The 23,927-nt window shown below is 35.4% G+C and overlaps 1 protein-coding gene across 1 annotated transcript in view; it reads left to right on the top strand.

Moving 5' to 3' along the window:
• The window catches only part of pde10a (phosphodiesterase 10A), a 135,339-nt gene that overhangs the window by 39,619 nt on the left and 71,793 nt on the right, over positions 1-23,927 (top strand). Inside the window, 1 exon segment of the mRNA XM_056470342.1 lies at positions 5,102-5,233. Coding sequence (XP_056326317.1) covers positions 5,102-5,233 — 132 coding nt within the window.

Raw genomic sequence — 23,927 nt, 5'->3', positions numbered from 1 at the left:
TAATGTTCAACAAAAAACCTGGCAGTGCTGTTTGTTGTTAAAATAATCTTCCATTGCATATAGCACGTCACCTCGAATGTGACCTTTCAAAGGCTACAAAATGACTGAACTTTAAAACGCTCATTAATATGTTACAGTAATAACACTAAATGTTGTAAATTGAGGACAAAAGCAGTTTTTTAGCAGTGGTCAATGTTTTTTGGGGTGCTAAGTTGAAGTCAGAATTGTTCGCCCTCCTGTGATTTTATTATTCTTTTTCTTTTTCAGTATTATTAGCCCCCTTAAGCAATATTTTATTTTGATTGTCTGCAGAACAAACCACTACAATGACTTGCCTGATTACCCTAACTTGCCTAGTTAATCTAGTTAAGCCTTTAAATTCTACTTTAAGCTGAATACTAGTATCCTGAAAACATCTAGTCAAATAGTATGTGCTGTCATCATGACAAAGAAAAGAAATCAGTTATTAGAAATGAGTTATTAAAACTATTAATGTTTAGAAATGTGTTTAAAAATCTCTCAGTTAAACAGAACTTAGGGGAAAAATATTTAGGAGGGCTAATAATTCTGACTTCAACCGTATATGTAAAGTCTGAGCGAGCGGATGCTGTTGGAAACCTCACAGACGGTCGGCGAGTGTAATTTCTCTCTTCTCGCACTCAGCCTGTGTGTCTGCGTCCCCTCTAGTGTGTGATTTATGAAGCAGTGTTTTCTGCCCGTGTGCGTCAGCACTGACTCTGGGAGTCTCGTGAGGCGTTTGCACTCCTGAAGAGCTGTGTCTCGTGTCTGGACAGCGTCAGTCGGCAGCAGCCCCCCGGCCCCCTCCTGTTTTTCTCTTTCACTGTCGCTCTCTCTTTCTCTTTCTGCATATTCAGACCAGCGCCTCCATACATCAATGTGTTTTTCCCCCCTGAGCTAAACCCAGCTATCAAAGGTTGCTTTTGCTGTACATTTTCCATCATTTATTACTGAACAAAAAAAATTATGGATAATTCTAAAGGCTTTTCGTCATTTGCACAGATTAAAAAGGTGACTACAGTGTGTCTGTGTTATTATAGAGATTACTGAGAAAAAAAATTACTTTGCAAAATTTTGCTAATTTATTTCCCAGAGATGGGAAGGGCATCCGCTGCGTAAAACAGATGCTGGATAAGTTAGCAGTTTATTCCGCTGTGGCGACCCCAGATTAATAAAGGTACTAAGCCAACAGGAAAATGAATGAATGAATGAATGAATGAATGAAGGAATGAATGAATGAATGAATGAATGAATGAATGAATGAATGAATTTATGTGGAAAATTTAACCAATTTAACAACATGGGCTCATTCTGAAAACGTCCCCCTATATACATTTCTGGAGATCGTGAATTATGTAGCCAGAAGTACGTATGACTGTATTTAGTCTTTTATGTTCACATTTTTATTGTGAAATAACAAACACTATATCAGTACAAATAGTTACATCTTTGTTGCTTTTTTTTAACAAAAGAGAACAGAAGGAAAAAAAACAAAAACAAACAAAAAAATAATAATGATAGTAGGAATAAAAATGGAAAAGACAAATGGAAGCAAGAGTAATATGTGTACAGACAGTTAAAACCAACTATCACAATCAAATGTTCAGATACATTGTCAATGTTGAAAGTAAATATTTACAACTAAGCAGTATAAAATAGTAATCTTTAAAAACAAACAAAAATTTAATTACTACGAAATAAATAAATTAAAAAGGAAGGAGAGTGCATCTATTAAATGGAAGGCAAGACCTTAAGAGAGTAAAGTAAGTGTTACGCCTCTTCTAGGGGTAAGGACGCAACATGAAAGGGAAGACTACACACACAATGCTGCTTAAGAAAATATATAAAGATTTTATTTTCACAATGATTTTCTCAAACAAAATTTGTCTCTCTTTTTTTTTTTCCAACTTCTATGTTTTAAAGTTTTTTCAACTTATAAAACATTGGCCACTTTTTAAAGAAATTAGTTTTCCCAGAGCATCTAATCTTTTCCAACTTTAGAAAATGCACGGTATCTACAAGCCATTGGGATGTAGTTGGAGGCTTATTTGATTTCCAGTGAAGTAGAATACGATGACTGGCTAATAGTGAGGTAAAGGCCAAAAGCATTTAGTCTTTAAAAGGAAAGCCACGGGGAGGTACGACGGCATTCATTTTCGTGCTAGCAGCTAACCGCTTACCTCCGTGTGGACTGCTTACCTGGTGTTACCAGTTAGTCTGAAATGCATGGCTCTGTGTGGCGCTTTGCGGTGCGCCACCGAGCGGGACTTCTGGTGTGTGACCCCCTTAAGTCTCCAAAAGACAGATGAAAACATCAGTGAATTGTAGCTCTGACATGGGCATGAGGGTTATTAATGACTGAAAAACAGCTGCGGGTGAAGTATTTTGATCGCAAGTGCTCAGTTTGTGATCACATCTCTGTTTTGTTCTGTTGATATGTAATTTCAAATATTCTACAAAAATGAAACGACAGCTGGGAAATATAACCTGCTTTGTATTTTTGTAGGAAACACAGTTTAGATCTGTTTAGGGTAAGAGGTGTGTGAGTTATTGCCATCTAATTATCACTGAATATGTCAGGAATATTGAAAACAAAACCAACTTAACTCCACTCCTTTAGCGCCCCTCACAGAGCTTGATCCACGCTGGCATTTGCCCCCTTTAGGTTTGGAAAAGGGAAAATAAATCCACCACCCCGTCCAAACTTTTAGGATACCGGTTATCAGATTTTCACAATCCATATGCACAACGCTTCGGCTCGTTTCCCTCGCTTGAAAGCTTGACAGACCACCTGCACGTAGCTACGGTTGCTAAGCCAAAAATGGTTTGTGTCGGTTCTCAGGTGTGGCTTAGCGAAGGGTCAATTGAGATATATATTATTTATCTATTATTTATGTATTATTTATAATATTTATCAAAGAACAAAATTAATATTGCAATATCAGATTTTAAAGGGAGTATGCTGAAAAGAAAATGAATGAATAAATATCAGATTTTTCCAATATGATGTATTTTTAAGGTGTATGATTCTAGAAAAACCATAAGGCACTGTTTATGCGTCTTTGTTCTGTTGTATTCATTTGTTTATTATATTTCATAATAAACACAAAATTGTCAAAATCATTCATTCATTCATTTTACTTCGGGTTAGTCCTTAACTTATCAGGGCTCGCCACAGCAGAATGAACTGGCAACAATTCCAGCACATGTTTTACACAGCGGATGCCCTTCCATCCGCAACCCAGTACTGGGAAACACCCATACACACACATTCACACACTACGGGCAATTTAGTTAATCCAATTCACCTATAGCGCATATTTTTGGACTGTCGGGGAAACTGGAGCACCCGGAGGAAACCCACACCAACATGAACATGCAAACTCCACTGAAATGCCAATTGACCAGCCAGGACCCGAACCAGCGACCTTCTTGCTGTGAGGCGACAGCACAACCCACTGAGACACCATGCTGTCAAGATGTACAATATTCTAATAAAATTTTTTAAAGTCATATAATATTAATTCTAATTAAAGTACAATTGTTAATAACGTAAATGAACACAGTTCAAATTCGGATCGTTTTGGCATATTTTAAGCTCCATACTTGTAGAGCGACCTCAGCCAGATATGTGACTTTTGCGTGGATGCGTATACATATGAATATTCCACAGACATCTGGTTTGCTTTTAGGGTTCAAAGAGTGGAGGCTCTGCCATTCTCATCTGTTTTGTCTTTTTGTTGTTGTGCACCAAAACAGTCTGTAGCCTCTCACTACCCTTTGTCTGTTTGTGGAAGCTTTTGTGGGCTAGCTTGGGTCTCAATGTCTTACTGCTAAAATGTGTGTGTGTGTGTTTTTTCTTCGTGTGGTGTGTGTGTGTGTTTGTATAGTGTGAAACACATGCCTTCCAGCTGTGTTACCCCCGAGTTTGCACATTAAGTCAAGACGCACATATGCTCAAACTGTTTGGTTTCAATAGACTCAACCATGGCATTTATATGAAAAAAAGCCAAGGGATATTTAATTAAAGTTTCTGGAGGTCCAAATTTCCATTGACGCAAAGCTCCCAATTGCATTTCAAACTTAGTTTTAAGCATTGAAAGAGCATTTCTGTCAATCTAGCAGTTAACTTACTTTTAAAACAAAAAACTAAATTAAAATGACCCTCAAAGACCGGATGCTTTGTTGTTAACTCACCAAAATGTGCTTGGCTTCAGGAGTGGTCCAGTAAATCGATGTTTGGCCTGACAACAGAGACAATAAACAACAACACTTAGTGAGCTTTCAAAACACTTAACTTACTATTAAACACAGTCAGTGTGTCCATCTTCTTTCTGCATCTCCATTCACTTACTCTGTGAACTATACGCATTAAAGGTGCAGTATGCAAGTTTGACACCCAGTGGTTGAACTAGGTATTGCACTCCTGGTTCAAAACACACGCAAGCGCAGGTTGCTAGATTGATGACACCAATAAGAGCGAGCATCTACATGACTATTGAGCCTAAAGCAAGATTTAAGTCATGTTCTAAATAAAAGTAACGGCGAGCAATAGAAGAAATATTTTACTTAAGAAAAGGAGTTTTTGTCCTAACCAACACCTGAAATTGAAATTTTAGAAACGGCTTTTGTTTTTTGCAGCTGAACAGGATAAATTAAAATGTCAGGTACATCTCATGTGCTTTATTCAGTGTTAAATGCTAATAATGTGAGTTTGAATGCCATTTTACATGACATTTATTGGCTAACTACTGAAAGCAGCAAAAAAATGAAGGAAGATTGAAGAATAGACAAATTTAGAGCAGAAACGAGACTTTAACTAGGGCCAGACAGAATCTGCGGACATTTTTTGCTATTTCTGCGCAGAATTGTGTTCAGGATCTGTGGGTTTATGCGGATTGATTTTGGGAGTATCATAACTAAAACATTAATAAATGAAATGAAAAGTAATACCTTTTTAACTTTTATTTAATGTTTACATTGCAAATCCAATTAGATCCACTTAATTGGTAAACAAAGCAAGTCTCTCATATAATATATCTACTATGAGTGGAAGAAACAAATTTTGATCACTCTGTTCCAGGTCTGACGGATGAGAAAGTGAAGGCTTATCTCTCCCTCCACCCGCAGATGCTGGATGAGTTTGTGCTGGAGAGCGTGAGCTCGGAGACGGTGGACAGATGGCTGAAGCGGAAGAGCAGCACTCAGCCTGCAGGTACCACTCACTGATATGTGCTAGAATATTCTGAGACAGAAACCTCAGTAACACTTTACAAGAAGGTTGTATTAAATAAGTTGGGAATAAAGTACATTTAGGAGGTTATTATCGCACAAAAAGGCCTATGTTGTAATATATGAGCTTAAGGGCTTTATTCTGTGAAAACAACCGTTCTTTATGTACTTTATCCTGCTTAATACACAGTTACTTGCCACAAAATTTATATTAATTAGACCAGAAACAATGTTCTGAACTGTACTAATTTAATTAAGTCTTTAAATAAATGCAAAGCTGACAGAAACTAAAACAGCTGATGGAGTATACACTAACCTGCATGTTATTCAGACACAAGATGGTGCCAAACAGTCAAAAACGTAAAGCTGACAAAAACAAAAACAGCTGACGGAGTATAGACTAACCTGTGCATTATTCAGTCACAAGATGGCGCCAAACTGTCAAAAACGCAAAGCTGACAGAAACTAAAACAGCTGATGGAGTATACCCTAACCTGTGCATTATTCAGACACAAGATGGCGCCAAACAGTCAAAGACGTAAAGCTGACAGAAACTAAAACAGCTGATGGAGTATACACTAACCTGTGCATTATTCAGACACAAGATGGCGCTAAACAGTCAAAGACGTAAAGCTGACAGAAATTAAAACAGCTGATGGAGTATACCCTAACCTGTGCATTATTCAGACACAAGATGGCGCCAAACAGTCAAAGATATAAAGCTAACAGAAACTAAAATAGCTGATGAAGTATACACGAACCTGTGTATTATTCAGACACAAGATGGCGCTAAACAGTCAAAGACGTAAAGCTGACAGAAACTAAAACAGCTGATGGAGTATACACTAACCTGCGCATTATTCAGACACAAGATGGCGCCAAACAGTCAAAAACGTAAAGCTGACAGAAACTAAAACAGCTGATGGAGTATACACTAACCTGTGAATTATTCAGACACAAGATGGCGCCAAACAGTCAAAGATGTAAAGCTAACAGAAACTAAAATAGCTGATAAAGTATACACTAACCTGTGTATTGTTTAGTAACAAGATGGTGCCAAACAGTCAAAAACAGTTAAAAACGGTGGCGTAACAATCAAATACATATGTATAGAGATGTAAGTATATGGATTTGAATGTATTCACTTGTGGTCAAGTTGATTGGAAGTTCCTGGATGAGCCTGTGTTATTTAGGGGTTGTTATCTGGAAATAACATACCTTGGAATGTCACGATTGGCCAAATCAAATCGAGTATTCCAGACAGCCGTGTAATAATGTTAGTTAATGCTATAGTTAACATGAATTAACAGGGAACAGCACATCTCTTACTTAATCTTTGTTAATGTTAAACATAATAATGTGTTGATTATATACATAAACATGAATAAATAGTTAAATATTAGTGTTGGAGTAGCGTACACATCACTATAAGGTTTCATTAGCAAACTCTCTTAATTAATGCTTTGGTAAGGATAAATCATGTTAGTAGAGTCCACAAACATGAATAACAAACAAGCTGAAGCTGAAGTTTCCACTTTAACACACTCAAATAGGCATGTTATTCATGTTTGGGGACTTTACTAACATGACTTATCATTAACAAAGCATTTGTTAAGTGAATTAGGAACCTTATTGTAAAGTGTACACTACTCCAACATCATCGAATGTGTTACTAACATTTGTTCATGTTAACTAATGCATTAACTAATACATGTTAAGTTTACATAAAGATTTAGTATTTCTGAATAAATGTGTTGTTCATTGTTAGGTCATACTGTATTATCATTAGTGTATGTGTAAGCAAACATTTACTAATTAGACTGTTAATGTAAAGAGATGCATTAATAGTTAAAGATTATGTAATGCTGATTGAAGTCGTTGTTCGCCATTACCTCATGTTAACTAATGCATTAATGAGTGTATTGTAAAGTGTTACCTAAATAATAATAATAATATTCATCATTTAGTGGATGTTGATGGATCTCAGTTGATGGATACCGGCCGTGTCATTGTGCTGCATAGCGAAATGAATTGGTTTGATAGCATAAAATGCTTATGATAGGTTTTGTAAAGGAATAAAATACTTTCCATGTCTTTGTTGCTGACGTCAGTGGTTGAATGTCCAGTCATACTGTGGTATTTTGGCACAAATTCTGTCCCTTGGTGATATGGCTTGTGCTATTATAACATGCTTTTTGGCACAATGTGTCTTGTGCTATTAAAATATCTGAGTTCCCTGCATGTACTAGCCTGAGCAGTTTGATTATTTCTTGATTTGGAGGTACAATTCTGTGAAACTTTTTGTACTGTTTGGTGGCAGTGCTTGACGTCTATTCAAGTCATTTAAGTATCATCAAATATAATATACAGTAAAATCTGAAACATTTGTTTATTTTAATATTGTATATAGGCGGTTTAATGGGCCTTTCACTCAAAGAAACACAAGATGCAGCATTTAGAAAAGTTTTTATTTTAAAAATAGCATCTCCTCCATCTTGTTGATATCAAATAAAACTGTAAACAGAAGCTCACAATGCTTGCCCCACCTCAGATTACTTCTAATTGGTCCACTTCTTTGGAACTGACATTGAAGAGTAGCGCTGTGTATACTTTTTTACAGACGCTAGGACACATTTCTCAATACTTACGTCACTTTTGCAAAACTCTTCAGACAGTGAGTACAACAGAAGTCTATGATAGTTCTATCTCTGATTCATTCCAGTTACATATACGTATAGAGATGTAAGTATATGGATTTGAATGTATTCACTTGTGGTTAAGTTGATTGGAAGTTCCTGGATGAGCCCGTGTTATTTAGGGGTTGTTATCTGGAAATAACATACCTTGGAATGTCACGATTGGCCAAATCAAATCGAGTATTCCAGACAGCCATGTAATAATGTTAGTTAATGCTATAGTTAACATGAATTAACAGGGAACAGCACATCTCTTAATCTTTGTTAATGTTAAACATAATAATGTGTTGATTATATACATAAACATGAATAAATAGTTAAATATTAGTGTTGGAGTAGCGTACACATCACTATAAGGTTTCATTAGCAAACTCTCTTAATTAATGCTTTGGTAATGATAAATCATGTTAGTAGAGTCCACAAACATGAATAACAAACCAGCTGAAGCTGAAGTTTCCACTTTAACACACTCAAATAGGCATGTTATTCATGTTTGGGGACTTTACTAACATGATTTATCATTAACAAAGCATTTGTTAAGTGAATTAGGAACCTTATTGTAAAGTGTACACTACTCCAACATTATCGAATGTGTTACTAACATTTGTTCATGTTAACTAATGCATTAACTAATACATGTTAAGTTTACATAAAGATTTAGTATTTCTGAATAAATGTGTTGTTCATTGTTAGGTCATATTATCATTAGTGTACGTGTAAGCAAACATTTACTAATTAGACTGTTAATGTAAAGAGCTGCATTAATAGTTAAAGATTATGTAATGCTGATTGAAGTCGTCGTTCACCATTACCTCATGTTAACTAATGCATTAATGAGCCTATTGTAAAGTGTTACCTAAATAATAATAATAATATTTATCATTTAGTGGATGTTGTTGGATCTCAGTTGATGGATACCGGCCGTGTCATTGTGCTGCATGGCGAAATGAATTGGTTTGATAGCATAATATGCTTATGATAGGTTTTGTAAAGGAATAAAATACTTTCCATGTCTTTGTTGCTGACGTCAGTGGTTGAATGTCCAGTCATACTGTGGTATTTTGGCACAAATTCTGTCCCTTGGTGATATGGCTTGTGCTATTATAACATGCTTTTTGGCACAATGTGTCTTGTGCTATTAAAATATCTGAGTTCCCTGCATGTACTAGCCTGAGCAGTTTGATTATTTCTTGATTTGGAGGTACAATTCTGTGAAACTTTTTGTACTGTTTTGTGGCAGCGCTTGAAGTCTATTTAAGTCATTTAAGTATCATCAAATATAATATACAGTACAATCTGAAACGTTTGTTTATTTTAATATTGTATATAGGCGGTTTAATGGGCCTTTCACTCAGAGAAACACAAGATGCAGCATTTAGAAAAGTTTTTATTTTAAAAATAGCATCTCCTCCATCTTGTTGATATCAAATAAAACTGTAAACAGAAGCTCACAATGCTTGCCCCACCTCAGAGTACATCTAATTGGTCCACTTCTTTGGAACTGACATTGAAGAGTAGCGCTGTGTATACTTTTTTTACAGACGCTAGGACACATTTCTCAATACTTACGTCACTTTTGCAAAACTCTTCAGACAGTGAGTACAACAGAAGTCTATGATAGTTCTATGTCTGATTCATTCCAGTTACATATACGTATAGAGATGTAAGTATATGGATTTGAATGTATTCACTTGTGGTCAAGTTGATTGGAAGTTCCTGGATGAGCCCGTGTTATTTAGGGGTTGTTATCTGGAAGTAACATACCTTGGAATGTCACGATTGGCTAAATCAAATCGAGTATTCCAGACAGCCATGTAATAATGTTAGTCAATGCTATAGTTAACATGAATTAACAGGGAACAGCACATCTCTTACTTAATCTTTGTTAATGTTAAACATAATAATGTGATAATTATATACATAAACATGAATAAATAGTTAAATATTAGTGTTGGAGTAGCGTACACATCACTATAAGGTTTCATTAGCAAACTCTCTTAATTAATGCTTTGGTAATGATAAATCATGTTAGTAGAGTCCACAAACATGAATAACAAACAAGCTGAAGCTGAGAGTACTTCTAATTGGTCCACTTCTTTGGAACTGACATTGAAGAGTAGCGCTGTGTATACTTTACAGTTTTTTACAGACGCTAGGACTCATTTCTCAATACTTACGTCACTTTTGCAAAACTCTTCAGACAGTGAGTACAACAGAAGTCTATGATAGTTCTATGTCTGATTCATTCCAGTTACATATATTGCAGTTATTAACAATATACATTGCAATTATAAACTATCTAATAAGCAATTTGTACACTTGTTTTGGACCTCTTTAATAGATATGCTCTATGAATAACAACAATAATTTAAAAATGCAGTTTTTAGTTGGTCATTGCGCCAATAAAGCGGCTTAACACAGCTCTCTTTCAGACCAGAACATCCATACGTGCACAAATGCATTCGTTTTCTGAAAACTAGCAGAAAACACTTGCATCACACATGGAGTCGGATGTACGATAGAAGCCAGTGTGTCACTGCATTATCAAAACTACATTTTCAGTATACTTCGTCTATGCATGTGCCTGTATGTATGTAACCTGAACATCACAGGCTGCAGAAGGCTAAAGGTTTTGCGCACTGGTGAAAGTATGGGAGAGTGGGCCTGCTGGGTCCTTATGGGTCATTAGGGCTGTTTAAGCGGGCCTGGCTTCTCTGTGCACTGCATGCTTCATGCCGCGGCCCGCTCCACTCGACCCATCACATCCATCAAGGGCCCACAGGGTTGGCGGCCGGCCCAGCTCAGCTACTGACGTCAGAGCCAACCTCCAGGGGCATGCAGTCGGTCGGGAGGGGGGCTGGAGGAGGGTGAATGTGTCGCATTTTGGGAATGTTTTCTGCATGAGTGCAGCAGCTCTCTCTCTCTCGGGCTGCCGGCTGATGGTTAACCTCGGCTCTGCTCTGCAGGCTGGGCAGCGGGATTTTTTCTCAGGCACCGTTTCAACATCAGTCTCTCTACAAACCGTGTGTGCCAGATTTTGTCTTGGCTTGGGATGCATATCAAGCAGTGCTTTAAATTAGTATGCAGGTTAGCACACAAATTCTTTGTGTACGTCAATGCTTTTTTTTTGTCTCCTTCCCACTGACCATTGACTAAAGCATATGATTTAGAATGTGGGATCAAACGACAAACATTTTTTGTGCTTCATATTTGTTCATTCTGTTTGTACTAAACTCTCTCACTTTTAGTTTTTCCATATATTGTGTTTGTCATTTTTATAGATATATAAAAGTTTTAAGGCATTTGAAAAAACATGTTGTACAACCCAGTGAAATAAAAACCTGCAAATTTTAAAAACACATTCATTATTTTTGGTGTAGTGAAGATTGAATGCCTTAATCCATTCATTTATTCGTTCATTTTCCTTCGGCTTAGTCTCTATTTCAGAGGTCGCCACAGTGGAATGAACCGTCAACTATTCCAGCATATGTTTTACGGGCCGGATGCCCTTCCGATGCTATGAGGCGACAGTGCTAACCACTGAGCCACCGTGCCGCCCTGAAACCTTAAGCATAAGATTATTTATTTATTTATTTTTAGCTTTTAAGACAAATTTTTAGATGATACATGCATACATGGCCAAGCAGTTTGCTTGTTCAATCATTCATTCATTCATTCATTTTCTTTTCAGCTTAGCCCCTTTATTAATCTGGGGTCACCACAGCGGAATGAACCGCCGGAATGAACTTATCCAGCATCGTTATGCTGCTAGCAGTCAATCACATAAGGTCTCTCTAAATTAGTGTAATAGTTTAATAAACGCACACATTCGGTTACATTGAAAATAGTATTTAGTAGTCTAAATAAATCTTAAACATTCTTTTACATTACTGTACATTACAAATATAGCCTATGAATAGCCTGATAATAAACTATGCTTATTAAGAAATGATAAAAAGCAGCTTATTTTTACATTGTTAACTCCTAAAACACTGTTAACTCATTTATGTGAATGTGTTAATGAAAAAACAAACATTATCTAAATATTTAACTGCATTTTGCAACTCAACGAGGGTATTTTCAACTGCAGGGAGCACAATAAACCAACAAATGTCCCGACTGCTGCCAGAAAAGGCAAACATGTGGATTTTTATCCAGAAGAATGGTAAAAAAAGTCATTTTCCCTCACACCATTGTGCATTCTTTTACGGGAAATTTTTTATTTAATTGTTTTACATTCATTCATTCATTTTCTTTTCAGCTTAGTCCCTTTATTGATCCACAGCGGAATGAACTGCCAACTCATCCAGCATTTGTTTTATGCAGCGGATACCCTTCCCATCTCTGGGAAACACATACACACTTATTCACACACACATACATTACGGACGATTTAGCCTACCTAATTCACCTGTACCGCATGTCTTTGGACTGTGGGGGAAACGGGAGCACCCGGAAGAAACCCACGCCAACACGGGGAGAACATGCAAACTCCACACAGAAACGCCAACTGACCCAGCCGAGGCTCGGACCAGTGATCTTCTTGCTGTGAGGCGACAGCACTACCTACTGCGCCACTGTGTTGCCCTAATTGTTTTACAATTCAATTAAATTATTGATTTTTTTTCCCTCTTTAAAAATGTAATAATAAAATAAAGTGTTGTTTTTCATGAAAAACACACTACAAAAAGTACTGATAAGAGAACCGTTAAAGTACCGAACCGATAAGTGGTATCGATTAAAGTAGTAATACTGTTAAAACCTTAACAATACCCATCCCTAAGTAAATCATAGACACTGTGACAATCCTAGAATGTTGCTCACAAGGCTTTTCAATCCTAAAGAGAGAAAAGCAAAATAGAAAAAGCTTTCATAGTATTCCAAGTAAAAATCTGAACATCTTATCCATTTTTTTTTCTTCTTTGATAGGTCACAAGTGTGTGTGTGCTTGTGAGATCACTGATTAGTTTAATAATAGATTGTCCTAATCTGTGGTGTCTTGAGTTTGTGGAGATACCCAGACATCATATGATTGTGCTGTTGTAGTGAATGCGAGAGCGTCATCACAAGGCTAGCGGCAGCACTAGCAGCAGCGCCGCCGGCTTCAGTTCATGTGATGCGCTTGCTATCTTTCTGTTCTAGCATCTGCAAATACTGTGACCTGCAGCATACCTCCTGTAGCATCTTTTATACTTGACTCTCCTGCTGATTTACGGGTTCAAAAGGTGCCAGGCACCATTTTAACATCAGAAAGCTAAAAGCTAAACAATGGGTTTTTTAATCTTGATGTTTGGTGACTTTTTAAAAGGAGACCAATATAAAAAAAAACAAATGAATCATTTTCATATTTTCATGAAGGATGCTCACATTTAGGGTACAGCGGTTGTCTTTTGAGTAAATTTTCACCCATTTCAAAACGTTTTTCACCACAAAAACTACTGGGGTCTCACCCATTATACAGTGGAGGAAATAAGTAATGAACAGGTCATGTTTTTTCCTGGAAATAATAATTAAAGGAGCTGTTGACATGAGATTGACTCAGATTTTGGTAAAAACCCAAACAACACACACATAAAAATAAAACAAAACAATCTGATAAATGAGTTGTGTAATAACAATTGAGCGACACAAGGAGAAAGCGCTGAACTGAAATGTGTTTAATACTTTATATAAAAGACTTTCTTGGTGATGGCAGCTTAAAGACGCCTCTCATATGGAGAATGAATGAAAATCTTGACGGTTCTGTGGGTCTCGTCTATCAAATCTGATCTTTATTTTGTGTTTTCTATTGGATTCAGGTCAGGTGATTGGCTGGGCCATTCTACAGCTTTATTATTCTTCTCTGAAAGCATTTGAGAGTTTCCTTGTGTCTTTTCTTTTTCTTACACATAACTTAATTTGCACACTAATTAGTTTCTAATTTTAAGTCAACACTTTTAGAAATATGTTCTCTATGTAAAATGGTGACGTATTCAGTACATATTTCACCCGTTGTATGTGGCATGTTAGCTATATAATATAAAAAAACCAAAAAGTGTGGGGGGGGGGGGGGGGGGGGGGGGTTGAGTTCATCTGCATAGAAATGAAAATCATGTGACCCATTTGAACTTTTTTTAACGCAAAAATCCTATGATGTTTGAACAATTTGGGAAAAACTTGTGAATATGAGGGGTTCATACTTTGATAGCAAAGAAGCTAATATAATTTTACAATTTTAATATAATGAAATTTATTATGCTGTACTGTTGAATCATTCGTTCATTCATTTTCTTTTCGGCTTAGTCCGTTTTTTAATTCGGGGTCGCCACAGCGGAATTAACCGCCAACTTATCAAGCACATGTTTTATGCAGCGGATGTACTTCCAGCCGCAACCCATCTCTGGGAAACATCCATACACACTCACTCACACTCATACGCTACGGACAATTTAGCCTTCCCAATTCACCTATACCACGTCTTTGGACTGTGGGGTAAACAGGAGCATCCGGAGGAAACCCACACGAACGCAGGGAGAACATGCAAACTCCACGCAGAAACGCCAACTGACCCAGCCGAGGCGTCTTCCCGTGTTCACGTGGGTTTCCTCCAGGTGCTCCGGTTTCCCCCACAAATCCAAAAACATGCGCTATAGATGTATTGGGTAAGCCAAAATTGACAGTACTGCATGAGTGTGTATGGATGTTTCCTAGTGATGGGTTGCGGCTGGTAGGGCATTCTCTGTGTAAAACATATGCTGGATAAGTTGGCGGTTCATTCCGCTGTGGCGACCCCAAATTAATAAAGGGACTAAGCCAAAAAAGAAAGAATGAATGAATGAATACTATTATTATTATTCATTCATTTTGTTTTCAGCTTAGTCCCTTCATTAATCAGGGCTCACCCAGTGGAATGAACTGCCTATTATTATTATTACTACTACCACTACTAATAATACTACTACTGGTATTATCTATTATTTACAATATTTCGCCAAGTAAAACTGTTTTTTGCTGAATAATTTTTACACTTAAAAATACTGAGCAACTCCTAAAGCTGTGAAATCACTGAAAATTAAGTAAATATTACTAAATGATTAAGTAAATTTAAATAATTAGGTACAATAAATGTCATTAATTGTATAAATAGAAACTATATTTTTAATTCAATAGATACTAAATTTTCTTTCGGCTTAGTTTCTATTTCAGAGGTCGCCACAGCGGAATGAACTGCCAACTATTCCAGCATATGTTTTACGCAGTGGATGCCCTTCAAGCCACAACCCAGTACTGGGAAACACCCATACACTTTCATTCACACACACACATACACTACGGCCAATTAAGCTTATTCAGTTCACCTATAGCGCATGTGTTTGGACTGTGGGGGAAACCGGAGCACCCGGAGGAAACCCATGCCAATATGGAGAGAACATGCAAACTCCACACGGAAATGCCAACTGGCCCAGCCTGGACACCGTGTCACACGTTTTAAAAAGTTAAAAAGTACATTTCATTTAAAGGCTGTATTTACAATGTCATTTACTTTCAGTTTTTCAACTTTAATTATTAATTAATTATTATTATTATTTTTTTGCCATTACTCTGGTAATAAATTAATTAATTTGATTTAAAATACATTTATTTGTCAAAATATTCAAGTTCAATCATAAATGACAACATATTTCATAAAATGTACTTCATTTTAAAGAGTTAGTTCACCCAAATATGAAGATTCAGTCATCATTTACTCACCTTCAAGGGTTTAAAACCTTTATAAGTTCAGTTGAACACAAAAGAAGATATTTTGAAGAGTGTTGGTGACTGAGACTCATTGACTTGTATAATAGTTATTATCCATAGTTATTTTTTACTATTAAAATTGATGGTTTCCAGCAATCAACATTCTTCAAAATATCTTCTTTTGTGTTCAGCAAAATCCGCTGCGTAAAACATGTGCTGGAAGTTGGCAGTTCATTCCGCCGTGGCGACCCCAGATTAAAGGGACTAAGCTGAAAAGAAAATGAATGAATGGATGAATAAATACATACTTGCATAAATGAATAAATAAATAAACAAACATAAATAAATAAATGTATAAATAATAATTAAAAATGAATAAATTAATTAATTAATGAACTAATAATTAAATAATTGCTGTTATAGTATAATAAATAAAGAAATAATAATAAAATGTATAATAGTTATTATCCATAGTTATTTTTAACTATTAAAGTTGATGGTTGCCAGCAATCAACATTCTTCAAAATATCTTCTTTTGTGTTCAGCAACAAACCGAAACTCGTAAACCACATGAGGGACAACATTTTGGTTGAACTATCCCTTTAAATACATTTCAGCCATTTTAAAACTAGTATTAAGTGTAAATATTTCATATTAATTGTATTTACTGCAAAGGAAGCTACAGAGTAAACATACAAATATTCTTTGTGCATCTTCTCTGACACTAATCCTTGCATTTATCGTGAATTGAACGTGTGTATTCAGAAGTATCTCCACGTTATAAATCAAGCTGATCACACAACGTGACACTGTTTAAATCAATAGGCTAAAGGACAAAACCGGCCGGCGACATCTAGATCTTTCTAATTCTGTCTCGTTCAAGCATTGTAAAGGATAGATCTGGTGACAGAATGACTTGATTTTCACTTCAGAGGTCAAAATCTGTCCAGTAGATCTTATTTAATTTGTAAATGTAGGATGGAAATGGCTTATTATTGTTGAAGGTACTGCTTCTCTGGGCAATGTGATCAGTCATTTATTTATTTTTTTATGTCTTGTGATCGTTGTTACCCTGGAAGCACACATTCCCCAACACTCCAGCCTTTATCTCTTTATGGACTTTAAAATACTGGCATTATAAGCTCTCTCTCTGTGTGTGTGTGTGTGTGTGTGTGTGTGTGTTTGTGCGTGTGCGTGTGTGTGTTTTAGGTGTATTTATTCTCTGTGTGGTTTAGGCTGGTGCTTTTCATGTCTGAAATTTTTCATGCAGATTTTCTCCTCTGCTAAAATCAATAAATAAATGAATGAATTAATTAATGGAAGAATGAATAAAAGAATTAATGAATATATACATGAATAAATGAATATATAAATGAATTAATAGATGCAAGAATAAAAAACTAAAAAAATTAAGATATAAATAATAAATAATTAAAAATGGATAAACTATAACAAATAAATACATTTATAAATAATAAATAAATAAATAAAAATTAGTTAATGATTAAATACGGCGACGCAGTGGCGCAGTAGGTAGTGCTGTCGCCTCAGAGCAAGAAGGTCGCTGGTGTATGAGTGTGAGTGAGTGTGTATGGACGTTTCCCAGAGATGGGTTGCGGCTGGAAGGGCATCCGCTGCGTAAAACATGCTGGAAGTTGGCGGTTCATTCCGCTGTGGCGACCCCTGATTAATAAAGGTACTAAGCCGAAAAGAAAATGAATGAATGAATGAATAAATACATACGTGCATAAATGAATAAATAAATAAACAAACATAAATAAATAAATGTATAAATAATAATTAAAAATGAATAAATAAATAAATTAATTAATTAATAATTAAATAATTGCTGTTAAAGTATAATAAATAAAGAAATAATACTAAAAATGTATAAATATGAATGAATGCATAAATGCATGAATGAATAAATAATGAAAGGTATAAATAATAATTAAAAATGAATAAATTAATTAATTAATGAACTAATAATTAAATAATTGCTGTTGTAGTATAATAAATAAAGAAATAATAATAAAAATGTATAAATATGAATGAATGAATAAATGCATGAATGAATAAATAATTAAAGGTATAAATAATTAAAAATGAATAAATAAACTATAAAAAATAAATACATTTATAAATGATAATTAAAAAAACACTTATGGTATTATATATAAATAAATAATTAATTAAAGGTATAAATTATTGAAAATTAATAAAGAATAAAAAATAAATACATTTATTAAATAATAAATAAATAAATGCTATTGTAGTATTATAAATAAATAAATTAATTAAAAAACAAATAAATAAATAAAAATGAATGAATGAATAAATAGATAAATGAATAAATACAAACACGAATAAATGAATAAATAAATAAACAAACAAACATAAATCAATAAATGTATAAAAAATTATTAAAATCAAATAAATAAACAGCATTAAATGAATAAACAATTAATTAATTAATAATGAACATGAAAATAAATAAAGAAATAGCAATAAACAATTAATAAATATGTATTATATTAATACATATTTATTATCTAATAAGGGCAAAAAGGCCAAAAATAAATATTAAAAAAATTATAATAATATATAATTAAAAATGAAAAAATAAACAATAAAAAGTAAATACATTTATAAATAAATACATGCTATTATAGTATTATAAACAAATAAATAAATAACAATGAAACAACAGTAATACTACTACTATACTACTAATAATAACAACAACAGCAATAATAATAAATAAAATACAATAACATAAAACTATATACAAGTTCAAATAAAAAATAATATATATATATATATATATATATATATATATATATATATATATATATATATATATATATATAAATAGTTTATTTACAAACATATAAATAACTCAATTTTTACCAATGTTTAGATATCATGTATTTATGCATTGAAGAGTACCACTCCAACTCCAAAAAAAACTAAAACAAAAGATATATAGATGTATACTTGCAGTTTGTGGGATTCAACAAGTTTTTTGTTCTTCGACCTGATACCCAAACCTCTTGTTTATCTTAGCAATGAATCTTATAAATAATAACAATCAATAATGCAAATAAATCAAGTTACATTCATTTATATAGAGCTTTATACAACACAAATTGTTTAATCTCAGCATTACATGGTAAGTAACCGTGTTAATGTTGTAAACTTAATAATTCATCGGCACACAACCACACCACAGTATGCATGTTGCGTTGACGCAAGAGCTGACGTACAGGAAGCATTGTGCTGTGTACTAACACTGTGTACTGAGGAGGAAGGACTGTAGTAGAAGAAACAGCTCTTGTGAACACGTGTTGCAGACTGAAGCAGAAGTAATACAGCAATGAATACAGTTGCTATACTTCTGTTTCTTTGACAATAAAAAGCATCCACACTGTCTCACAGGAGTCTCAAGGACTGATTTAAAGGGCTAGTTCACCCAAAAATGACTTGTTCCAAACCTATTAGACATTTTTCACTTCAGTTGAACACAAAAGAAGATATTTTGAAGAATGTTGGAAACCTGTCGCTGATTTTCCTACTATTGTGTGTCAGAGGTTTCAAGTTCTCAACATCCTTCAAAATGTCAACTTTTTCTATTTACAATATCTCATCTCATGTTTTCTCTAGACATTTGGAGAGACTATTATAGGTTGTCAGTAGAAGAGCAGGAATCTCTCAAATTTAATTTAAATACACTCACCGGCCACTTTATTAGGTACACCTTACTAGTACCGGGTTGAACCCCCTTTTGCCTTCAGAACTGAAAATATTCCTCAGAGATTTTGGTCCAGATTGACATGTTAGCATCACGCAGTTGCTGCAAACTTGTCGGCTGCACATCCATGATGCCAATCTCCCGTTCCACCACATCCCAAAGGTGCTCTATTGGATTGAGTTCTGGTGACTGTTGAGGCCATTTGAGTACAGTGAACTCATTGTCATGTTCAAGAAACCAGTCTGAGATGATTCGCGCTTTATGACATGTTGCGTTATCCTGCTGGAAGTAGCCATCAGAAGATGGGTACACTGTGGTCATAAAGGGATAGACATGGTCAGCAACAATACTCAGGTAGGCTGTGGCATTGACACAATGCTCAAATGGTACTATTCGGCTCAATGTGTGCCAAGAAAATATCCCCACACCATTACACCACCACCACCAGCCTGAACTGTTGATACAAGGCAGGATGGATTCATGCTTTCATCAAATTCGTAGACATTCCCCAGCTGTATACGACACTGAGCAGCTGCTTTGTTTACAGCTGTACTCCTGCAGCTGTATAGGCGCCCCCTGCTGGAGGAGAACGAATTTGGATTTTTAACCAACACGTCTGCTATTTGTTTTTTGTATGCTTTATTTGTAGCATAATTTCATAAATCAGACTTCATATTTTAAAATTACACCATCTATTTTAAATCACCATCTACCCAAGATAATATATGGTGCTTCTTTTAGTGTGGATCATATTTAAAAATCGTTTTTTACCTCTAAAATTACTGTGAATTCAGTCTTGGATAAAACAAATAAACATTTTGTTCATATATAAAGTTTTTTATAATGGATTCGAGTAAATATAATAATAATAAAATCAGTATCGAGTTAGAAAATTTGCAAGTAAAAAATCTAAATCAGGCGACGTGGTGGCGCAGTTGGTAGTACTATCACTTTACAGCAAGAAGGTCGCTGGTTCGAGCCTTGGCTGGGTCAGTTGGCGTTTCTGTTTGGAGTTCGCATGTTCACCCGTTCGCATGGGTTTCCTCCGCGTGCTCCGCTTTCCCCCACAAGTCCAAAGACATGTGCTATAGGTGAATTGGTTAGGATATATTGTCTAAAGTGTATGTGTGTCAATGAGTGTGTATGGATGTTTCCCAGTACTGGGTTGCGGGATCTGAAAGGGCGTCCACTGTAAAAATGTGTAATAGTTGGTGGTTCATTCGCTGTGGCGACCACTGATAAATAAAGGGACTAAGCTGAAAAGAAAATTTATGAAAATCGGAATCAGCCATGGAAAATTATGATCGGTGCATGACTGGAATTGTCATTTTTGTGTGAACTAACCCTTAAATAAGCAGCTGTGCATTAAGTAGATACTTTAATACTTTGACATAGTGGTTTGTTCAGATCCATAACCCTAAATATCAGCTAGCAATACACCACTCTTTGTGTTAAAGTGTGTGTGTCTATATGATAAATGTATAAGATGATGTGTCTGTGCTTTTGCTGAGGCTAACAAGTACCCCCAAAGCCCCAGTGACGTCTGCTCCCTTCACCTCACACCTAGTGTTTCCTAGGCCCTGTTTTCTTCTCACACACACACCGTCTTCGTGTAATTGATAAATCCCAAACCTTTCGCTGCTCTGCCTCCAGAGAAATGCTACATCTGGACTGATCCCGTACCACACCATCACACACACACGAACACACATGCACACAGACTTCCATAATCCCAGCTGGGACTCTCATAGACGTAATTATGTTTCTACTATACAAACCGTATATTCTATCCCAACCCTAACGCTAAACCCAACTCTCACAGGTACCATTCATTCATTCTCCTTCAGCTTAGTCCCTTTATTTATCAGTGGTCGCCACAGCAAATGAACCATCAACTATTCCAGCATATTACACAGTTTCACAGTGGATGCCCTTCCAGCTGCAACCCAGTTCTGGGAAACATCTATACACACTCATTGACACACATACACTACAGATAATTTAGCCTAACCAATTCACCTATAGCGCATGTCTTTGGACTGTGATGGTAAACCGGAGCACCCAGAGGAAATCCATGCGAACGGGAAAACATGCAAACTCCACACAGAAATGCCAACTGACCCAGCCAGGACTCGAACCAGCGACCCTCTTGCTGTGAAGTGACAGTGCTAATTTATAGTGCTAATTATATACAGTGTTATTTATAAACATGTTTACCCATGAGGATCTCAATTTTGGTCCCCATGAGTCTGTGTGCATTCAAGTTTAAGTCCCCACCGGGGTATATAAACAAGCACACACAGACATATGTTGGACTTGGTGGTTTATGAGGACTAGGGGTAATATATTTTATACAGTAAAACGTGCTTATTATAGTCAGTAGTACCACACTCACACCCCTAAACCCAAATTGGAAATCAATATATTTTTATAAATGTAATATAACGTCATATATTTGATCAAATAAAATAACGTCATCTAAAATAACATCATATATAAATAACGTCATACTGTATATAAACATAAAATAACATCATTCTGTGTGATTTATAAGCATGTTTAGCAATGGCGACTTCAATTTTGGTCCCCACGGTGACACAAGTCCCCATGAGTCTGTGTGCATTCAAGTTGAAGTCCCCACTGGGATATAAAAACAAGCACACATTCACACACATGATGGAAGAGGTGGTTTATGAGGACTCTCCATAGGCATAATGTATTTTATAATGTAATGTAAAATCTGCTAATTATAGTCAGTACCCCACTTCTACCCCTAAACCCAAATCTCACATAAAAACTGCATTTTAATATTTTTATAAATATAAAATAACATCATATATTTGATCAAATTAAAAAACGTCATCTAAAATAACATCATATATAAATAACATCAAGTATAAAAATAAATTAACATCATACTGTATAATTTTTAAGCATGTTTAGCCATGGGGACCTCAATTTTGGCCCCCACGGTGACAAAAGTCCCCATGAGTCTGTGTGCATTCAAGTTTAACTCCCCACCTGGGTATAAAAACAAGTACACACACACATACATTGTTATTGGTGGTTTATGAGGGCTTTTCATAGGTGTAACGCATTTTATACAGTAAAAACTGCTTATTTATAGTCATTACTCCACCCCTAGGTCTAAACCCAACCCTGAGAAGAAACTGCATATTTAAATATTTATAAATAAACAATAACGTGTAATATTGTATCAAATAAAATAACATCATATATAAATAACATCATATACAAATATAAAATAGCATCATTCGATGTGATCTATAATCATGTTTAGCCATAGGGACCTCAATTTTGGTCTCCATTAGTCTGTATGCTATAAAAACAAGTACACACACAAACACACATGTTGGAATTGGTGGTTTATGAGGACTCTCCATAAGTGTGATGTATTTTATGTAGTACAAATCACTTGTTACATATAGCCCTACCCCTAAACCCATCCTTCACAGCAAATGTTGAACATGAAAAAACACCAGCATGACTTTGAAGCATTTTGAATTACAAGGACACAAGTCATGTCCTTGTAAACCACATTAATACTACTGGGTCATACCTACAGTTGAAGTTTTCTCTTTGCCATGATGACAGCACAAAATATTTGACTAGACATTTTTCAAGACACTAGTATTCAGCTTAAAGTGACATTTAAAGGCTTAACTAGGTTAATTAGGCAAGATAGGGTAATTCGGCAAGTCATTGTATAATGAAAAAAATATTGCTTCAGAGGTCTAATAATATTGCCCTTAATGGTTAAAAAATCTGCTTTCATTCTAGCCGAAATAAAACAAATAAGACTTTCTCCAGAAGAAAAAAAATGATAGGAAATACTGTGAAAATTCCTCGCTCTGTTAAACATCATTTAGGAAATATTTGAAAAAGAAACAAAATTCAGCAGGGCCAATAATTCTGACTTCAGCTGCATGTCATTATACAAATTTCTGTCCGTGTAAACCACCAAACCCAATACACACAAACACACACACGTGTACACAGCGTGATTCATGACCCACTCATTCAGCCCGTCATTAGCCCAGTGGCCTGGATGACCTTACCCATGCAGGAGAGCCGCTGATGACGTTCGGCAAGAAAATCCTGCAATGTGCCGTAATTCAATAACAGTAGGCTGCTTCAATGTGTAGCTTGTTTCCATGCTGTTGGTGCCAGACAGGGAACGTCTGGATGCATTTCCAAGGATTTCTAAGAATTCATTAATACATTGGCTTCATTCATCAAATTAGTCGTAATCAGATTTGCCACTTTGTGGTCTTCTTGTGTCAGTACGTAAACCATTAATTCAACCAAATACCATACAGATAATTATGTGAGTGAAACATCAAATTTAACGAGAAGATTTTAAGGTTTTAAGTAGCAATAATTAGCAACAAGTGTCCGTTGTTAAGACATTGGTTGTCTATTAGTACATATAAAGTACTTAAGATTTTACATAAGCTTTTACTTACCTAACAAAGCCAATACCTAAATCC

The sequence above is a fragment of the Danio aesculapii genome, chromosome 13 (assembly GCF_903798145.1).
Source record: "Danio aesculapii chromosome 13, fDanAes4.1, whole genome shotgun sequence".
Taxonomy (NCBI): domain Eukaryota; kingdom Metazoa; phylum Chordata; class Actinopteri; order Cypriniformes; family Danionidae; genus Danio; species Danio aesculapii.
This window is presented reverse-complemented; position numbering and strand designations above follow the sequence as displayed.